This window comes from Parasteatoda tepidariorum, chromosome 9 (assembly GCF_043381705.1).
Source record: "Parasteatoda tepidariorum isolate YZ-2023 chromosome 9, CAS_Ptep_4.0, whole genome shotgun sequence".
Taxonomy (NCBI): domain Eukaryota; kingdom Metazoa; phylum Arthropoda; class Arachnida; order Araneae; family Theridiidae; genus Parasteatoda; species Parasteatoda tepidariorum.
Window position 1 is genome coordinate 77,678,670 of NC_092212.1, and position 15,931 is coordinate 77,694,600.

Sequence of the window (15,931 nt, forward strand, 5' to 3'; positions counted from 1 at the left end):
AATCTTTGCTAAAGTATCTTTTTATAAGAATATAAAATTTATCATTTAAGAGAATTGATACTTAACGAACTTGATTTACTCGAAATAGAATGGAAAAAACAGTTGCTATCGTAAGCAAATGCCATGTTTCAACAGCCAATCAGGATCGAGATACCCAAGCTACGTCACTCACAAGGATCCCATTGCTGCTCAGTACTGATTTATTGATGCTTATATTCTTTCATCCCGTATGAAAAACGGGTATTTAACTAGTTCATAATGTGGGAATGTTTAAGCTGACGTTCATTTCACTTACCTGCCTATTAAAAATGTATCGATGATCCATCAGTTGCTGGTAGCTACTGATTCGAATATATTTCATTTGTGAAAGTAAAATTGTGTAAACAACTGATTGCCATTAACAACCTTAATAATACGGCAGGTGATTAAATAATAATGGTTAAGCGATCTAGTTCAGACTCTGGCTTGAACATCTCTGTAGACTGTCAGGTGGGTTTACATAATTATATAAATAAAAAAGACAAAAAGCATGCAAAATTATACAAATACGAAAAATCATAATAAATACAGAAATTAAAAATATAGAAATCATCTAAGGCAAAGAAAAAATGCATGATTTATAATTATTTTGCTTTATTTATAATTAGTTTAAAAGAGCTTCTTATTTTACCAGAATTAACTTTACCTTGTAAGTAGACTTTCCCATCTCATTGAAATTTTCGACATTTTAAACGTTTGAATAATAAAATAAGCCATTTCTTAAACAGATAAGTATTTTTTTTTTTACATTAGAAAATGTTTCTTCATACAAAGTCATAAGTTATACCATGGATTGAGTAGTATTTCAAATTCTACAGTTAAACGTGAAATTCAACATGAAGCAGAAACAAAGGTGTGTTTCCGATTTAGCAAAACAAAAATTTTATGTGGAACAAAAATTAATGTTTAAATTTTTATTTGTTTTTATTTTTCCTTGCAGTTATTTTAATAAAACTTTTTAAAAAAATTAAATAAATTTTTGAAATGTTTTTTAAATGTATCAAAGCATATAGATAAAAAAACATTAACTTTCACAATGCAAGAACTAAATCTGTAGAGATTTTTTAGATAAGTTAAATTTTTATTGATATATGTAGTAAAAATACAAGCAGTTGATATCAAAATTATTTTTGCCACCTAAATTTGTGAGTGCCATTGCCCGGTTTATCCAACTCTGAAGCTTGTTTTTTTTTAAAGATAAGGCCATCGAGATTTGTGCTTTTTTTTACTGCCTCCTTTAACACAACGGAAATTCTATCATAACTAATCCTTTGTTTCGGGTTTTTACCGGAAGGCGTTGGTAATTCTTACGGTTGGTCTTACGGCAAAGGTTATGTAAAAGTTCGAACTAGAATCATATTAAAGCATACTTTGGATTTACATGTATACACACACTAATGTAGTTATAGATTGAAAGAAATTTGACTCGCGAAAGGTGAAATACGTGCTTTGACAAATCCCTCTAATTAAGAAAAAATATGTATGTAATAATTAAACTAACTAGTCTCCAGGATTAATCTTTAGGTAAGAAAAAAAAATTTTTTAAATCAACTATTTTTGTATATTTCTTCCAAAATTTGTTTTTTACTATTATAAATTTCTTAATTTAAAAATAGAATTTATTCATATTTTCCTTTACTTTTTGTCATATATCAAAAACTGCGTATAATTTTGATTGCTTTCTTTTAAATCAGCATATACCTACTAAATAAATTTATGCACTGAATTCTTTGCAGTAAGGTTCTTACCTTTTTTTTATTCATGTTTTATTTGCTTTAAATAACTTTTTAGGCAACGAAAATGTTTTTTAAAAGGAGAATCTTAAATAGTTTTTATATTATATTTAGGATTAACAGAGAAAAAAATAAATCGAAATTGTATCACTCAGAAACTTAAAGCAAATAACAAATCGTTTAAAAAATTTGAATTATGATTTATTCCACTTACCTTGCTACTACACCAAAAATAAGCAGTAGTATTTAATTAAATATCTGCAGCACCATTTAAAAACAAAATATTTTTAAAAAAAACAATTATTTTCTATGTGAACTTATTTCTGTAAATATTCATTCCAAAAACAAATTCCGCATACTACCAAAAAAAGTCGCTAAATAAATATCATAAGGAGGATACAATTTTCTTTGGAAAATATACGAGGTGTAAATTACAGTCGCTTTCGTGTGAACAAATTACATCAAAGTTTAAATAAAAATAAAAATACATCCGTAAAATAAAAGGAAAAAAACAGAAAATTATAATTTTCATGACAAATTCATTGTCTTTTATTGACAATAATGAACTGAAAATAGTTCGAGTTTTTGTTTATTAAACGCTTTCGTGGACTACTTTATTAACTAAAACTTTTTTTTCAGAATTCTTTAGGCTAATTTTTCAGGCTACTTTTGTTCAAAATTTGAGTGTGGATTATCAGTACTATATGGGTGCGATTAACTGGACGGTTATTTGCTCCAGGGAACTTTGAAAATCTCGAGGCATTTAAATTTTTTGAGATAATATAGCAATGTACTTTTCCTGATTTAGGTAATTTAACTGGAAAAGGATAGAAATGTACGGTTTGCTGCTTTCTACTTAGGAAACATACCCTTTTAAGCTTTACACATTTCAGTGTTTTGTTACAAAATGTGTCCACAGATGTCACTGATGACTTCTAAAAATTATAAAAGCAACAGTGTGGACCAATCAGAGGACGGAATTGACAGACGTTCAAGCAATAATTTTAATTCGATTGATCTGACACTCTGTTTAATAAGGTTTACGGCCTACAGAACCACCTGCCGGTGAATTTTGCAACTAATTTTGAAATTTGAGGAGAATAAATTATTTGGTTTCCTAAGCAGAAATTCATTCCCTCGCATTTTTCTTTAATGGATTTTCAAATCGTCTATCGTTTTTATGACATCCACGTTCGCAATCTTGATTCAATGATTATCATTCCAAAATAAAAATTTAAATATCAATCAAAATTTGAAAATGAAAATTTAAACTACACCTTGAAAAGTCTATAGTTTAAAAAAAAAAGAATCATTTTCTTATGTACGAAATTTCTTCAGTTGCATCTGCAAAGTACGATTATTAGACTTATTCCTGTGTTTGAGAAATACTCAAATTTACCTTTCAGAAAAGTATGGAAGACGATGATGACGATATTGTTGTAGAGATTTCTAATTCAAGCGCATCCGATGAAAACGTATCGATAATTGAAGGTTATGTATTCCCAAAACAGTGCATTAACAGCGAATCATTAGTTCCCGATAACGGACCAAGTAAGGCACACTTTTTTTTATGATGCAAAGCAATAATAACCTTTACTGTTAGAATTTAATGTTATTTAATTTAAAGTATCAAACATATACTTTAAGTATTTTGATCCAACTTCTATAGTTTCCTTTTTTTTAAATTTTTTGAATGGTATTCTTATCAATAAGTCGATCACAGGTCTAGTGGTTACTGTACTGGACTACGGGGCCAGTGGTTGTGCGTTTGAATCCGAATCCCACCGTAGGCATGGACGTAACTTTCTCTCTTTGTTCTACGTCCTTTCTTCTGTGAGCTTGTGTGAATGTAACCCGCCCTATAAACGGGTTTGTGGTTGTATGACGTGGCCGACGCTATTCCACTGCCGTGACTTAGCAAAAGGTTGTTGTTGTTTCTTATGCCTACTTAGGTAGAGGGGTGCGATTGTTCTTGTTTTCCAGTGGTGCCATATATGGTCAAGAATTCGACTTCTGTCACACCCATACGTTACACCCGTTTATAGGGCGGACCCATTCATACATCCACAGATCATAGTTTTGACCTGAATCAGAGAACGATTGATCTCCAATCCAGTACCCCCAGAGGTTTTGATTTGTTATGGGAACATGGAGGACTTTGCGACTCGATAGATTTAACGTGCATCAGTCACCATTTACTACACTGGGAGTTTTCGTGGGTTCGAACCCACGAACTCTGGTACATCTCTGTGGGTAACGTTAAGAGAGTATTAATTCTGGCATTTCTTAGGTCTATGGGAAATAGATCCAATTGCCCTCCATTAAAAAATTCTTATCAATACAATGATTTCAACGCATAAACTTCGTGATCACGTCGTAATTTTTTTTTTAGTAACGGCAGGCACTTAACTTTCGTTCTTAGCCTTAGAAGATGCCGGAAGTGTTGCTCATTTATCGTTACCCAGTGGGCACCTGTGAACCAAAGTCACGGAGACGAGCAACATTACCTACGCCACACTGCCACAAATACCCGTTCATAGGGTGGGCCACTCACGTCGTAATGTGATGGGCCATTTTCTTTTAAATAAAAAAAAGTGCTCCATCCTGTACGAAATAAAGCACCGTTTGTTTAAGCAAAATAATATAATACGAACCAAAAGACAAGAAAATAATGTTCATTTGTTGTACAGTGTAATTAAATTCCATGTCACACTCTATGTGTTAATGAATATCGATTAATCGGCGATTTATAAAATAATCTTTACATATTCTTTCAGATGAACATGTTGAAACTAGTTTGCTAAACAGCATTATTAAAGAGTTTAAACCGAAGACTCAAGACAAACCAGTACAAGCATATCCCGAATCATTTGAAACGCCACCTTCTTGGCTCGTAGAATTACGATTTCAAGTGAACTGCTTGTTCGGAAAAATGTTGAATACGATCAACTTCATTGAACATTGTGCGATACCGAACCTGAAATCTATTCCTGAAAATGATCAAGAAGCTGGTAACCTTAAGAAAATTTATGACTGTTGGGACGATAAAAATAATATTTCACTCGGGTAATTAATTCTTTATTATTATTATTAAAAACAATATTGAATTAATCTAGGCAAAATAATTTCGTTCATATAAAAATGATTTATTTTTAAATTGTTAAAAGAATTTAGTTTCATTATAGTGGCAAATATTTAAAAATTTTGTGTCATGAATCTACTAATAAAGGAATAAATTAGAGAAAGTATAAACATGAATTCGGCATGATTTTTGGAGCTTCAATAATGAGAGAACTTAACTTTATCATTTACACATTTGTATGAATTGTAGCTATTTGCTCAAGAATGTTTTTAATGTAAAATTAAAGTGAAAAACAGGTTTTTTTTAGAAAACATACAACCCAGCTCGATGTGTGTCAAGAACGTATTGATGTTTCTAGTATTTCCTATTTAGTTCCTATTATTCCTATTGATTCCCATTTAGTTTTGTACTTTTTAGCATAATGTTTATACTCACATTGTTAACAGTTTATGAATCACTTTACCAACTTGCTACTTGCTGGATACAAAAAGTCTCCCCACGAAAGACTATAAACTGTAAGCAATGGTTGAGTGAGTGATTAAACCTCATTTCTCTACTAAGAACCTTTTCTACGCCGTTTATTACCTTGAGGAAAAGAAACAATTATTGTAACATTCGATATTGTAATCGAAGCATACTACGTCGAACATATTGGGTGAAGTTGATGGCGCGGTTACGTCTTTTCAACTAACACTAGTCGGCAAAATGGAGTTCACAAGCCACAAGATAATTTTATAATTTGAAAAGGGCTTGCATTTAGATTAAGTACTACGAATGAGGCTTAGGAGGAGAGTTTACGAAACTCTGTTCTATATACTCATTGTAAATAAAATAGGTGCGTCAAAGCTTTGTGATTTCCCCATTCTCCACTCCGTTTCAATGATTCCGGCAAATTTTGTTTTTCCCTCACGGTAGTTCGTTTCAATAGGAAATCGGAATAAACTGATATTAAAGTGTAGGGAAGGCGTGGGGAAAAAAACAATGTATGCCGAAACCATGGTAATGGAGTGGGGGAAAGTGTGGAGAGGGTGGAAATCGCGCATATTTATAACGGAAATGTGTTAGACAAGCAGCATTCAGAGAATGAACCTATCGTCCCGAGATTAAAAATTCGTACACACTTGAAAAAATGCTTAAAAATTGGAATGAGGAGTGATTTTGTTTAAAGGTTTGTGATAACGATTGCGATGAAATATACGAGTTCATAATAAAATGAAGCAATTTTTAAAAAAAAGTCAGTTTATTATGAATTGAAATTAATTTCGCACCAATTTAAGAAAGATCTGTCTGTTTTTCACTGTAAGGAATTATTTTTAGTTAGTTCATGAAATTTATTCTTGTCAATTGAAGGAAGTTATTTCTTATCAAAATATTCTTTCTTAGGTCAGTAGACAATGAACAGTTATCGAAACAATTTGATGAAAACCCAGTTTCCAAAAAAGATATAGGGGAACGCTTAACAGAAATGCTTGATATTATCACAAAAGTTAAATCTTTAGTGCCAGTAGTAGAAGAGGAAGAAGATGTAATGCAAACCAACAAAAATGTTCTAAGCAATAAACTAACAAAAAACTACAAATTAGCAGCGAATCTGGAGGAATATGGAGACGTAGATGCACACCCTTTTCAGATTTACGAGACAACTAAATCTCCCAATTTAAAAACAAATAATTATTTTAGGAAAAACAGTTCTGATTCCCTCAGAACTTCCTCGTCGGAACCCAAAAAGTTCAGATTAATCACGAATTTCATCAATACAGACGAAGATGTCCTATCAGAAATGAGTACGGTGTATTACGATTGCAAATCTTGCAGGGATTCNTGGGCACCTGAGGCATTTTCCCACTCATCTCTAATTTTTGAACTTTGTAGTATTTCGATAAAGTAGTGGAATGCAAATGAAGTAAAGGAGTATTCATGTGAATAGATGATCATTGAGTTCTGACTGTGTAGCAAAGACCATACGTGCTGACTGTTGTCTGCAGATAAGACCATAATGTAAAAATGTGAGGTATAACTTGAGCTAAGCTGGTATAGGAAAAATGAGGCTTATATGTTTTTGATGCCGGGAATATGATGCATCACTGCAATGTAATGCTGCTGTTGGTCTGATGTTCTTGCTTTCAGTTAAATTTTAATATAGGAATATTTAGTTGAAATTTGCTGCGGAGTAACTTTTTCATTGAATTTGATATTTAATTTAGCTATATGTTTGTCTATTGCATCTAATTTGAGGTAGTGGTGCAATGTATCGTTTCTTACAAACCAACAGGGTTTTGCTATCGTCCTTAGTATTTTATTCTGGCAGATTATTAATTTGATTAGCTGAGTTTGTGTTATATTTGTCAAGACTTTTGAGGCATATGTAAGGATGATCATATCTGTCAATAACTACGGATTGCTCGAGGTATTTCAATTTTAAAGTGGTAATAAATATTTGAAATCTTTGGATTTTGGATCTGAAATCTTTGGAAGGATTTTGACAACCACTAAATGCAAATAAACCGATCTTATGCATGAGAGCGAGTTGCAAGGATGCCATCTTGCTCCGGGCAGTAGATAAATATTCTCGATTTTACCCCTTGTGGACGGGTGATTCATAAAAGCATTCTTACAAAATTAGAGTCAGGATGTAAATAAATAAGAAACGGTAGCTTAAATGTCGGCGTTGCTAATTTGACAGACTTACTTTGCTTTTACTTCAATTATTGTTAGTTTAATCATATATATAATCAATGTTAGTTCAAATTATAACTAAATAAAATTTTTTTGAACTAAAGTAATGGTGAATTAAATAAATCAAACAATTATAACCCCGCCCACAAGTAAACTGCTAAAGAACTACTTTGGTTACCAGTTTAATCTTCTTACCCTGATTGATACGCCTTTATGCTGGCACGTATTTGTAACAGTCGGCGCGAAAGGGTTAACAGGGCTAAAATATTTCTCCGCTTTCTGTAAAAACGTATTCTGGTAGTAGCCAAATATACATGTACACATGTATGTTTTAATGTATTATTTTTAATTTATCTAAATACTTATTTTCCACACCACTACAAGTAAACGATTTAAGAGTTCATATGCAACGGCACCAAGTCTCAGCTCTCTCCAGGTGAAACTTTTAACCCTTTCGCGCCGACTGTCACAAATACGTGACAGCATAAAACCGTATCTATCAGGGTGAAAAGATAAAACTGGTAATCAAAGTATTTCTTTAGCAGTTTATTTGTGGGCGGAGTTATAATTTTTTGATTTATTTAATTCACCATTACTTTGTTCAAAATAAAACTATTTAGTTATACTTTGAATTAACATTGATTATATATATGATTAAACTAACAATAATTAAAATAAAAGCAAAGTATGTCCGTCAAATTAGTAACGACTGCATTTAAGTTACCGTTTTTTATTTAATTGCAACTTGATTCTGATTTTGTACGAATGCTTTTCTGAATCACCCGTCCCCAAGGGGTTAATCGTCTATAGTTTTTATGACATCCGAGTTTGCAATCTTGTTTCAATGATTATCATTCCAAATTACAAATTTAGATATCAATCAAAATTTAAGAATGAAAATTTAAACTTACAGCTAAAAAGTCTATAATTTTAAAAAAAGAATCATTTTCTTAAGTGCAAAATTTCTTCAGCTGCATCTTCAAATTAAGATTACTAGACTTATTCCTGTATTTGAGAGACATTCGACTTTACCTTTCAGAATAGTATGGAAGACGATGATGACGATATTGTTGTAGAGATTTCTAATTCAAGCGCATCCGATGAAAACGTATCGATTATTGAAGGTTTTGTGTTCCCAAAACAGCGCATTAACAGCGAATCATTAGTTCCAGATTTCGGACCAAGTAAGGCACACTTTTTATTTTTGTGATACAAAACAACTATAACCTTTATTGTTAGAATTTAATGTTATTTAATTTAAAGTATTGAGCATATACTTTGAGTATTTTGAATCTAACTACCCTAGTTTCTTTAGAAAAAAAACTTTTTTTTTGAAGGGTATCTTTAGCAGTACAATGGTTTCAGCAGCAACCACACATTTCATAAGTAGTCTGCGCAGATTCGTTCGAAAACGCAAACCAGTTGTGCGCATGAACCCAAATTCTATTTTAGAAGAGAAATTTATTATGTATATTTGAGAATTGAATCTGTAATGGTTGACAAGTAAATAAGACAAACCAATCATATTCATAAATTAAACAAATTTTTAGGCATATATTTGGTGTCACTTTTAATTTTTAATAGATTTTCTATTAAATGGCTTTTTCGTAAACTGGTGTACCTTCATAGTGATCTTTTCGAACTTAAAAAACCGTGTTAACTTAAATTATGTTAATGTTAACCAACTTAAAAAACCTTCAGTTGTAGGAGGCGTTCGATCACGTCCCAATGTGATTGGCCATTTTGTTTTTAATAAAAAAAAAGTGCTGTTTGTGCAAAATAATATAATACGAACCAAAAAACAAGAAAATAATGTTAATTTGTTGTACAGTATAATTAAATTCCATATCACACTTTATGTGTTAATGAGTATCGATTAATCGACGTATTATAAAATAAACTTTTCACATTCTTTCAGATGAACACGTTGAAACTAGTTTGCTAAACAGCATTATTAAAGAGTTTAAACCGATGACTCAAGACAAACCAGTACAAGCATATCCCGAATCATTTGAAACGCCACCTTCTTGGCTCGTAGAATTACGATTTCAAGTGAACTGCTTGTTCGGAAAAATGCTGAATACAATCAACTTCATTGAACATTGTGCGATAACGAACCTGAAATCTGTTCCTGAAAATGATCAAGAAGCTGATAACCTTAAGCAAATCTATGACTGTTGTGACGATGAAAATAATATTTCACTCGGGTAATTGATTTTTTTTTATTATGTTAAAAACAATATTGATCTAGGCAAAATAATTCCTCTTATGCAAAAAGGATTTATTTTTAAATTGTTAATAAAATTTAGTTACAAATATTTCAATTTTACTTCTTGAATCTGCCTATAAAGGAATAATTTAGAGAAAGTATAAACGTGAATTCGACATGATTTTTGGAGCTTCAATAAAGAGAGAACTTACTTTATCATTTACACATTTGTATGAACTGTATCTATTTGCGTAAGAATGTTTTTTTAATATAAAATTAATAGTGAACAAATAGGGTTTTTTTAGAAAACATACAACCCATCTCGATGTGTGTTAAGAATGTATCGAAGTTCAATGTTTCCTATTTAGCTTTTTAATATAAGGTTTGTACTCATAGTTAACAGTTTATAAATCACTTTACAAACTTGGTACTACAGTCAACCTCGCTTAAAGGAATACCATCGGTTCCAGCCAAAGCTATGCTATTAAGCGGGTTATTCGATTAAAAGGGGAGTGCAATATTCAATCTTAAATTCTAAATTTTTGCGAAATTTAACTTTTTAATGGTATTTAATGCTTAGTATAACGTTTTGATTAAATAAACGCAGTTTTATGATCAATAAACAATTATAATTAAAACTATCTGCGTTAGTATTATAAAATACAAATGTCATTTAAAGTTACATAAAACTAAATTAATGTTAATGAAAAGTATAATATAGGTACTAAAATACTATTTAAAGACTGTGTTTATACTCGTCTAATTCCTCAATTTATCAAAATTAGATTTTCCCTTTCAGTTTGTACTAAGGCTTTCATGACTTGCGAATTCCTTTCAAATACATTCAGAAGTTATTATTTTTATTTTTACTTATTTATTTTTTTAATTTTCGAAACTAGAGAAATTCCAATTTAATGCGCTATTTTAGTTTGGAATTTTTTGAAATTTTCTGTTTCCAAGATTTATTAATTTTCTTTTTTTTCGATTAATTCAAATCATTCCTCTTTGAGCTCAACTTGCAACCATCTTAGATTTATTCACTAGAGCAATGATTATTCTACTTAAGAGAAAGACACACTAGTGTGTTAGGTTTTGTAACCTTTTTCTTATCAAAGTTAATAATGCACCAGGCGGACACCACAGGTCTTGACCACAAAACAAATCTCTCTCTACCTTTTTTACATTCTAAATGTTGTGTGAAGTAATTTAGAGAAAGGTAAAAAAAAAAAAAAAAAAACTTGTTTACTTCAATGTATAACTGGCAGCAAGATTTGATGAATTTTTCAACTTTACCACCTGTTTAAACCAACTAAGAAACAGGATGTCCCTATTGAAAAGACCACCTATTTACTTAACTGAAAAACGGAAATTCCATTTTAGCTGGTAAAAAATTTCTCAATTTTTTTTTAATTGCAATACCTTCTCTTTATGCAATTAGGCGGGGACAAAAAAACAACAAATATTTTTTTAAACGGGGAAGTTTAAAATTAGTTTCATATAAAATGATTTGGTTCCATTAAATTTCATTCGTATAAGCGGGTTATTCGATTATCCGACAGGCAATTAAGTGGGGACGACTGTCGCTGAATGCAAAAAGCCTCCCCGCCGAAACCTGTAAGCTGTAAGCAACGGTTGAGTGAGGGATTCTTAAGTACTTAAACCTCAAGTACTTAAGTACCGGAAGTACTTAAATCGCATTGCTCTACTAAGAAACATTTTCTAAGCGGGTTATTACCTTAAGGACAAGAGCTACTATTTCTAATATTCGATAGTGTCTATATATTCCATAATTATAATATTCGATATTTCAAAGCAAACTGCTCCTAACATATTGTGTCTAGTCGAAGGAACAGTCAAGCTCTTTCAACTAAAGGCCTGGTTTCTTAGGACAGGACGCCGTAAGCTGGAAATCATCGTTAACCTCTGATTGGTCCATTTGTGAGTTTGATAGTATACGTCATCGAACGCTCATCTTGAACTACAATTGCCGTATATATATATATATGTTGGATTACAANAGATAATTTTATAATTTGAAAAGGGCTTGCATTTAGATTAAGTACTACGAATGAGGCTTAGGAGGAGAGTTTACGAAACTCTGTTCTATATACTCATTGTAAATAAAATAGGTGCGTCAAAGCTTTGTGATTTCCCCATTCTCCACTCCGTTTCAATGATTCCGGCAAATTTTGTTTTTCCCTCACGGTAGTTCGTTTCAATAGGAAATCGGAATAAACTGATATTAAAGTGTAGGGAAGGCGTGGGGAAAAAAACAATGTATGCCGAAACCATGGTAATGGAGTGGGGGAAAGTGTGGAGAGGGTGGAAATCGCGCATATTTATAACGGAAATGTGTTAGACAAGCAGCATTCAGAGAATGAACCTATCGTCCCGAGATTAAAAATTCGTACACACTTGAAAAAATGCTTAAAAATTGGAATGAGGAGTGATTTTGTTTAAAGGTTTGTGATAACGATTGCGATGAAATATACGAGTTCATAATAAAATGAAGCAATTTTTAAAAAAAAGTCAGTTTATTATGAATTGAAATTAATTTCGCACCAATTTAAGAAAGATCTGTCTGTTTTTCACTGTAAGGAATTATTTTTAGTTAGTTCATGAAATTTATTCTTGTCAATTGAAGGAAGTTATTTCTTATCAAAATATTCTTTCTTAGGTCAGTAGACAATGAACAGTTATCGAAACAATTTGATGAAAACCCAGTTTCCAAAAAAGATATAGGGCAGCGATTAACAGAAATGCTTGATATTATCACAAAAGTTAAATCTTTAGTGCCAGTAGTAGAAGAAGAAGAAGATGTAATGCAAACCAACAAAAATGTTATAAGCAATAAACTAACAAAAAACTACAAATCAACAACGAATCTGGAGGAATATGGAGACGTAGATGCACACCCTTTTCAGATTTACGAGACAACCAAATCTCCCAAGCTAAAAACAAATAGTTATTTGAAGAAAAACAGTTCTGATTCCCTCAGAATTTCCTCACTGGAACCTAAAAATTTCAAATTAATCACGAATTTCATCAATACAGACGAAGATGTCCTATCAGAAATGAGTACGGTGTATTACGATTGCAAATCTTGCAGGGATTCATCAAAATGCTCTGTGGATACTCTGTCTTCAAAAAGTATTCCAAAAACTAATTCCCCCCATTGCAGCCCACGTGTGTTAAGAAATGATAAATTTACTGTTCCAAAGTTGAGAAATAATTTTACTGAGAATGATCCGATTACTCCGGCTCAAGCAGCAACTAGAGTAGTTTCATCTACATTTGATTATGAGCCGATGCAATCAGAGCTTCAGTTGGGATTACTGAGCAATAAACCGATAAAGTTCAGCTACGATGTTGTTTTACCCGACAAAACCTGCCATCAGATCCACGAAGAAAGAAAAGCATATTTTCCCAAATTAGACACAAACCATAAAAGTGAGCACTTGGATAAAGAAACCACTATTCCTAACGCTCGGTACTGTGACCTTAAGGCTGATAAGGAAAGAGTTTGCGACAGTCACTCTCCTTCAGCTAGCCAAAGTTGTAAAACTAAGCGTGACGACGAACATTCTAAAGGTGACGATTTTGACATGCCACAATACATTACTGCTATTAAACGAGTACGTGACAGAAAACCCCCAACAAAAAGGGAAACTGATTTTGCTGAGGGCAAACCGAAGAACGTTAAGTTCGATTTTATGGAATATTATACAAAAGTACTTGAATTACGGATAAAATACGACAAACTAAAACGAAACAACCACTCTTTAAAAGGAAATGAAGGTAACAGGGAACACTGTAAAGCGCAAAAACAGAGCAAAGCATCTCCCGAAAACGTGCAAATACAACAAGCTGAATGGCAGGATATGTCGCTCAAAGAAATTAAAGATCCTTCTGAGAAAATAAAAAGCATGGATACAACGAACCAACATGGCAACTCAGGTATGAACCTCGACACCGAGATAGCAACTCCGAAAAAATTCTCACCTAAACTCGTATCTGATAGTTTTATCGGTCAGTTTCAACAAAATCGGAAAACTCACGTGGTAAATTCTGCACCACGTTGTTCATTGCGCTCCCACCAAAGCAGTGGAAGTAAAAACATTGGACTTTTTTCTCATTCGTCGAATGAGAAGGATGCTGAATCTCGGAATAAGACCAAAAAAGTACCAAACGCTGATTGGCAGGACAAGTTGTACAAAGAAATTGAAGAGTATTTTGAGAAAATGAAAAGCACAGAAAAAGCGAGCCATCATGGTGCTTCGGGTGCAAATTTCGCTGCCACTTCTACACCACATTATACAGTGCAATCTCGGCAAAGCGTTGAAGCTACAGAGACTGAATCTTATAATGACATCAAAAAAGAAACGCCAACTCGTGCACGACAGAGCTTTAAAAACATACTTCATTTCGTTAGTCCTTTTCGCTTGTTCAAAAGTAATAAATAAAATTAACAAAACAACAAAATAAATAAATATGTTCTTTTTATGAGTAACTATGATACATTACTCCTTCGTGCACATCTTCGAGCTAGTATTGTATAATATATGTGTGCTATTGCTAAAAAAAGGCGAGTTCCATGACCTATATTTGGTATACGGTAGCATAGCACCCTTTGTGTTTAAAATTTCTACCACCATTTTAGAAAGAATCAAAAAGAAATCTAAATAACTACTTCTGAACTGACTTTTTATTCTTATAAAAATACAATGTTACTCTAAATAAAAGTTTAACGTAAAACTAACTATTCAACACTACTTAAATTGTTACTTAAGATAACCTAACAGAATGAGTCTAAATAAATACTTAGCGTATAACTAATTATTTAGTACTACTCAAACTATTACTTAAGATAACCTAACAAAATGAATCTAAATAAAAGCTTAACGTAAAACTAACTATTCAACACTACTCAAATTATTACTTAAGATAACCTAACAAAATGAATCTAAATAAATACTTAGCGTATTACTAATTATTTAGTACTACTTAAATTATTACTTAAGATAACCTAACAAAATGAGTCTAAATAAATACTTAGCGTACAACTAATTATTTAGTACTACTTAAAGTATTACTTAAGATAACCTAACAAAATAAATATAAATTAATACTTAGCGTACAACTAATTATTTAGTACTACTTAAATTATTACTTATGATAACCAGAATTATAACTTTAGTGTTACTAATGGGATGCCTGTACCTGCAAGTGACGTAGAGTGGTTATCTCGTTCTTGATTGGTTGTTGAAACGGGGCACTTGTTTGCGTAAGCAACTGTTCTTTCCATTCTATTTAAAGTAAGCCAAGCCTCTCAAGTATCAATTCTCTTAAGTTACACATTCTATATTCTTACACAAAGGTTCTTTCACAGTTATTTCAATTCTTTCACCATATATTTCTCACTTAACACAAAGACAGGCACGAAGCCACGTATACCTTAAACAAACTAATTATGCATCGAAGTTGCCAGGTTCACAAAACAATAATATGTCACGGTTATACAATAAAATACATAAACAAATAATAAATCTAAGTTAAGTAGAAGATGCGGACGAGAAAGAATTATATTTCAACTAATTCGATGTGCGATTCGGCGCTGTGTTTAATTAACTTCACATTAATTAACATTCTAACTTATGTGAAAAAACTTAGCACAACTTTAACAAGTAATTTTGCTTATAAAATATCAGCTGGAGCTGAAGTCATAGGTCACAAGCGTGGGTATCGGTGATCTTCTTGAAGTGCCAATTAGATAGAGCCCAATTTAGATAGAGAAATATCTGAGCCTTTGGTGCCACGTGAGAGAAATAAATATATAGTAGTTCGTGTGTTATCGGTTTCACGCTACTGAAGAAAAGGGTTATATTTTCCCCTAGAAACATTCAGTATAACCCCTTAGGAAAATTTGCCACAGAGAAACCTATGGTAATCTATGGCAACCAATGGTTACCGTGGAAATTTATATAGCAAAATACCATACGCCTATGGTAACTATAGAGATCTGTATGGCATTTATATGGCACAACGCCATAAGCCTATGGCAACCGTTGAAATTTGTATGGCAGCTTACCATAGGCCTATGGCAACCACAAAAATTTGTATGGCAGTATACCATAGGCCTATGGCAACCACAAAAATTTGTATGGCAGTATACCATAGGCCTATGGTAACCAT

General features: G+C 32.1%; 1 protein-coding gene across 1 annotated transcript; it reads left to right on the top strand.

Moving 5' to 3' along the window:
- Positions 1 to 553: 553 nt before the first annotated feature.
- On the top strand, positions 554 to 14,202 carry LOC139426574 (uncharacterized). The gene is made up of 4 exons (XM_071185869.1): positions 554 to 688; positions 8,570 to 8,714; positions 9,449 to 9,737; positions 12,417 to 14,202. Exons 2-4 carry the CDS (start codon positions 8,576 to 8,578, stop codon positions 14,200 to 14,202), a joined length of 2,214 nt encoding a protein of 737 aa, XP_071041970.1. The 5' UTR covers positions 554 to 688; positions 8,570 to 8,575.
- The last annotated feature ends 1,729 nt before the right edge of the window (positions 14,203 to 15,931 follow it).

Excerpts from the sequence above, each read along its gene's own strand:
- LOC139426574 (XM_071185869.1), top strand. The coding sequence starts at position 8,576 with ATGGAAGACGATGATGACGATATTGTTGTAGAGATTTCTAATTCAAGC. Across the intron at positions 8,715-9,448 it reads AGTTCCAGATTTCGGACCAA|ATGAACACGTTGAAACTAGT; the intron begins GTAAGGCACACT and ends ACATTCTTTCAG. Across the intron at positions 9,738-12,416 it reads GAAAATAATATTTCACTCGG|GTCAGTAGACAATGAACAGT; the intron begins GTAATTGATTTT and ends ATTCTTTCTTAG.